Source organism: Trachymyrmex septentrionalis, unplaced genomic scaffold (assembly GCF_001594115.1).
Source record: "Trachymyrmex septentrionalis isolate Tsep2-gDNA-1 unplaced genomic scaffold, Tsep1.0 scaffold91, whole genome shotgun sequence".
Taxonomy (NCBI): Eukaryota; Metazoa; Arthropoda; class Insecta; order Hymenoptera; family Formicidae; genus Trachymyrmex; species Trachymyrmex septentrionalis.
The window spans coordinates 107,441-112,308 of record NW_017306102.1 but is presented as its reverse complement, the minus strand read 5'-3'; the positions used below and the strand labels follow the sequence as shown (position 1 = coordinate 112,308).

General features: G+C 27.9%; 1 protein-coding gene across 4 annotated transcripts in view; it reads left to right on the top strand.

Annotated features, from left to right (window-relative positions):
- Nucleotides 1-3,197: 3,197 nt before the first annotated feature.
- The window catches only part of LOC108756039 (myb-like protein X), a 6,521-nt gene continuing 4,850 nt past the window's right edge, over nucleotides 3,198-4,868 (top strand). Inside the window, exon 1 of one of the 4 annotated variants that reach the window (XM_018499583.1) lies at nucleotides 3,198-3,358. Coding sequence is in view for 1 of the 4 variants with exons in the window: in XM_018499582.1 (XP_018355084.1) it covers nucleotides 4,740-4,742 (3 nt within the window). In the remaining 3 variants the exon portion in view is untranslated. The other 3 variants (XM_018499585.1, XM_018499584.1, XM_018499582.1) reach the window with 3 other exon arrangements.

Sequence of the window (4,868 nt, the reverse complement as noted above, 5' to 3'; positions counted from 1 at the left end):
CCGATTTTACCAACTCGATTAAGCCGAATCGGTGTCAATACTACTTTACGACGATAGAAACAGCTATAATATAATCTTTTTAAGTGCAGTTGTTGTCTTAGAACTGAACGAATATCATACGAGTATATTTACACACAGATCGAAATGATACTGAATTATTTAAAGATAATAAATAAGATGTTAATATTCACGAAATAAATACATTCTTTCCATACATGAAATGTACGTTTCCATATTTTGCGCAACGTAAAATCTATTGTTTTCTATTTCATGTTCCATTACAACTGTTTATAACTTTTAAACAGGGCTCGGTTTTATTTCAAATAAATTCATTTAAAATATACATTTTAAATACAAAAAAAAAATTAAATAGTTATTTAGTATATATTATATTTAAAATAAGTCCATGTTGATTTTCCACCTGGTTCGCGAAGAGTTAATACTATTAAGTATTAATTGTAGGCTGTAGCTATAAAAAAAAAACTGAAACGTTATATTTAGAAATATAAATGTATATTCGTATATTCAAATATACAAAATAAATCATTAAAATATTTTTTATTTAAATATTATTTGAAACGTTTATTAAAAATACATATTTCTTACTTTATATTTTAAGTAAGTTTTCGAATTCTATTTTTTATTTAAAGTAAGAAATAGTTTTGTCGAAAACCTATTTGAAATAAAAGGCAAGTTATTTTTATATTTTAAATAAAAGTTATTCTATATTTTAAATAAATAAATGCATTTTTGGATCCTATTTCTTATTTCATATTTTAAATAATTTCATGCAAATTTATTTAATATTTTAAATAAATTTTTGGAATCTATTTTATATTTTTTATTTGAAATAAGTGGTATCAATGATTTTATCGACTCCTACGAATGTATATTTTAAATAAGTTTCTGGAACTTATTTTATATTTGTTATTTTAAATAAGTCATATCAATTATTTTACCGAGTCCTGCTCCTAATGCATTTCTAACGAAGCCTCATATAATATTTTTTTCTTTTTTCCGTTGCACTTATATAATATACTTCTGCAATTAATTGTCTGTTAAATAATATTAAGTTGTTCGGAAAATTCATTTCAAATTTTGTTAACTCAAAATTATATACAGAATATATTTATTGCGAAGTTTTCGACTATCTGTCGTGAAAGCTCCAAATTTTCCTTAAAAATTCGATTTAAAAAGTGTCATTACGATTTTTTGTTGTGATTTATTCGGTTAAGTAAAAAGGAACATTCCGACTCATAACTGCGTTATAAATCATCGTACCGCAATTAGAGATACAGATTTCTAATGCTGAAACTTTTCTCTATCAAATGGTATAATTTTATTTAAAAAATAGAATATATATAAATTTGAATTAAAAATATGTACTTTTATTGTAATCATTGCGCAATAGTTATAGAAGGACAATAATATTATATTTTTAGCTCAAATGCATATATATTGTTTTTTTAAAAATTGGCATTTATATCACTCAATAGAGCAATGTTTCAGCTTTAAATCTGTTTTTTTAATTGTGATTCGATGATTTTTGTCGGAGTAATGAGCAATCAAAGTCAGATTGCTTTTTTTTATTTAATTCTTCTTATTCAAAATAAAAAAATTGTAGGAATATTAAAAAAAAAACATTTTTGTAACGAAAACTTCAAATTTTCACGATAGATAGTGGAAAATTTTCGCAAATTTATTTTGGGCAGGTGACAGACCTACAAAGTGAGAACAAATTTTTTCATTTTTTTCAACTCGTAGTTTTGTATATGTTAAAATTATAAAACTCACATAAACTCAAGAAATATAGTAAGCTTTGAAAATAAAAATTTCAAGTTTTAAAACCCTTTTTCTAAATTTAAATTTCGTTTATTTTTAATAAAGATGTACATACAATTTTGGACTAACCAAATTTGAAATGAACTTTTCGAATAACTTAATATATGCTGAGACACTTTGTATATGTACACGCACGCTCGCACACACATCAATATCAAATATTAATACTCTATCTAGACTTTAGCAGCTAGCTACAGCAAAAGACAAATTGCGTAAATATACATATAATACATATAATTATAGCCTATGTTTAGCTTACTCGTATATATGTATAAAATACAAAAATTAAAAAATGCATTGATGGTTTAGGACGTGTATAAAAAATAATTTTATTAAAAAACAGTATTTTTTTATCTGTGCTCTAATGAAGATGTATGGAAATGTGTGTGTGTGTGTGTGTGTGTGCGCGCGTGTGTGTGTGTGTGTGTGTATAAAATAAGATAATTGCAAAAATCTTAACTTTTTATTTAAGTTCTTTAAGTATTCGAGAAATGATATTATGTAAAGTTTCATTGATGCAATGGTTACAGAAGGATAGTAATATTATATTTTTAGCTGAAATGCATATATAATATATTCTTTTTTTTTTAATTGACATTTATATCACTCGATAGAGCAACGTTTCAGCTTTAGATGCAGAAGTTGCATGATTATATTGTTCTATAAATAAACAAAATATTTCGGATTGAAACTCTCGAAGTGTTCAAATTTTTGTGTATAAAAATTTATAATTACAGACATACATATAATCAACTAGCTTTGCTCATCAGCTCTTCGTTTAATTTATGTTATTGTTAATAAAATATATTTTTTCCTTATATAATATAATATATATAATATATTTTATTAAACATCTAATTTTTGCGTCGCAATGAAACTTATAATTGCATTTTAAATATTTAAAGTACTTATACAAAAAAAAGTTTAGATTAATTTTGTCATTATATGCTTTTCAAATTTTAGTAACCGGAAGATAATAATAAATAAAGTAAATCAAAATGTGTTCAATACAAATAAAATGCTTGAAATACAACTTAATTCATATGTATATAGTTTATTTAAAATATAAATATTAACACATTTGTAAAAATATAATATAACCTCAAATGTTAATACTTTTAAGCAAAATAAACGTTACGCGCATGTAAGAGATAAATATTTCTGGTGCACAATTTGTGAATGTAGCACGATTATATGAACCAAGTATCGATTTATCATCTGGAGTTGAAAAGTGGACGTATTACTCTCAGAAAAGTAGACGTATTACCGTCAGAGCTATGTAATTTACATCCACTTTGTCAGGGGGCAGTAGTGCGCTGCAGCATTTTGCGGTTACAGGTTTTGGGCCGGCATATCCTCTCTCAGGTTCTTCTCTGGTGGTAGCACAAACCGAACTGGAATCTGGCAACACTGGAATTCGCATCACTGCAGACTGCTTCACTATTCTAGTCTCACCAAATCAGTTTCACCATTCAGTCACATTCAGTTCTGCGGGGCTTCTACGCATCTAATCGCCGTATGTTATTATCGCAATTACGGCGAAGTGACATATTATTGCGTGCTACCTCGATTATGTTTCGCCTAGATGAAGCTTATTGCGATTTCCTTTATGTAGCATTTAACCGCAGGCATCCATGTCGATCGGTCACCCTTCGTGATTAAAATTCAATGCAGCAACAATTCATGTAAACAGTATTGAAGTTTACCCACTGTACAGAGAACGAAACGAGTTTTGGCCGAAAGAACGAAATTTGAAGTGATTTTTTCGGAAATTCCGTCGCCTAGAATCGACGTCGATTCATGAATTTCCGCGCTCCATTGATTTGCTCGCAACGGGAAACATGATGACCCGTCTAGCTTTTTGCATTGCAGAATCCCCATCGGGCGGATTAATGTAGATTTGGCCGCGTTCTTCCACTAATGAGATCTCGCACAGGTAGGAGCCTGAGCACAAAGGTGACTGTAACTGAGTCGTGGAACATAAGTCGGTAGTTGTAAGTTGACCAAAACATTGTATGTTGATCTATGACTACGACTTATTTACGACTATCTTTGTGTTAAAGTCCTAGCTAACTCGTGTTTTAACGAATGAATGATGCGCGCTCATAAAAGAATCGACTGTTACAATCGATTTTATTTAAATAGAGCACGAAGAATTCGAAAGAGTGACATTTCTTTTGCAGCACGCAGTGACATGATCGATTCCTATTGTGATATTGCGCGAATATGTAGTTTGATTCAATCGTCCCATTATCAGAACAGGAGACCTCATGCTTAAAGATGTATGTCACATTTAAAAACAAAACCAAAAATATAAAAATTTCATAAATTATTTTATTTTTACGTCTGAATATGTGTAAAATTTGAGCACAATTCTCTTATAATTGTTTTAAAAGTTATTTAATTTTTTGATTTTTTAAATTTGTTTTGATTTTATGTATAATTGTAATAAATCTTATAATATGTAAATTTTTGATGAAGTAATATTAAGAATTAAATAAAATTTTGTTGAAATATTGATCAAACAATAATAAATGTTTTGCGTAAAAATTTATTTTAAACTTTTACTTGCTCGTTAGGCGTTATTGACTTAAAATTATAAAAAAATATGATCATTTTGCTATTATAAATCAAATTATTTGTTTCTTGCAAATGTTTTAAAAACACGTTCATGGCCTAATATTAAAATTCGTCGAATAATATTGCTTAACATTAGCTTATTTTGACTGATTTTTTTAGACGATATTATTTAACCGACATATTTTTAATTATGGGCATCCAGAGGAGATCCAAAATTGGGCATTTGTTTCCCTCCCTGGGCTTACTCTCTTCTGGGCAACAGGCACGCTTTGAATAAACGCGCGTGTTGATGACGGCAGACTAGTGCTGAACTTGCTATGGTATCTTGTAGTAATAAAAAATTTAAAAAAAAGTAATATCTTTTTCGACTTACACCTACCTTGTCGTGGTGGGAAAATTTTTAACTAAAAAATGTATACTTTTATAATTATATATATATATATATA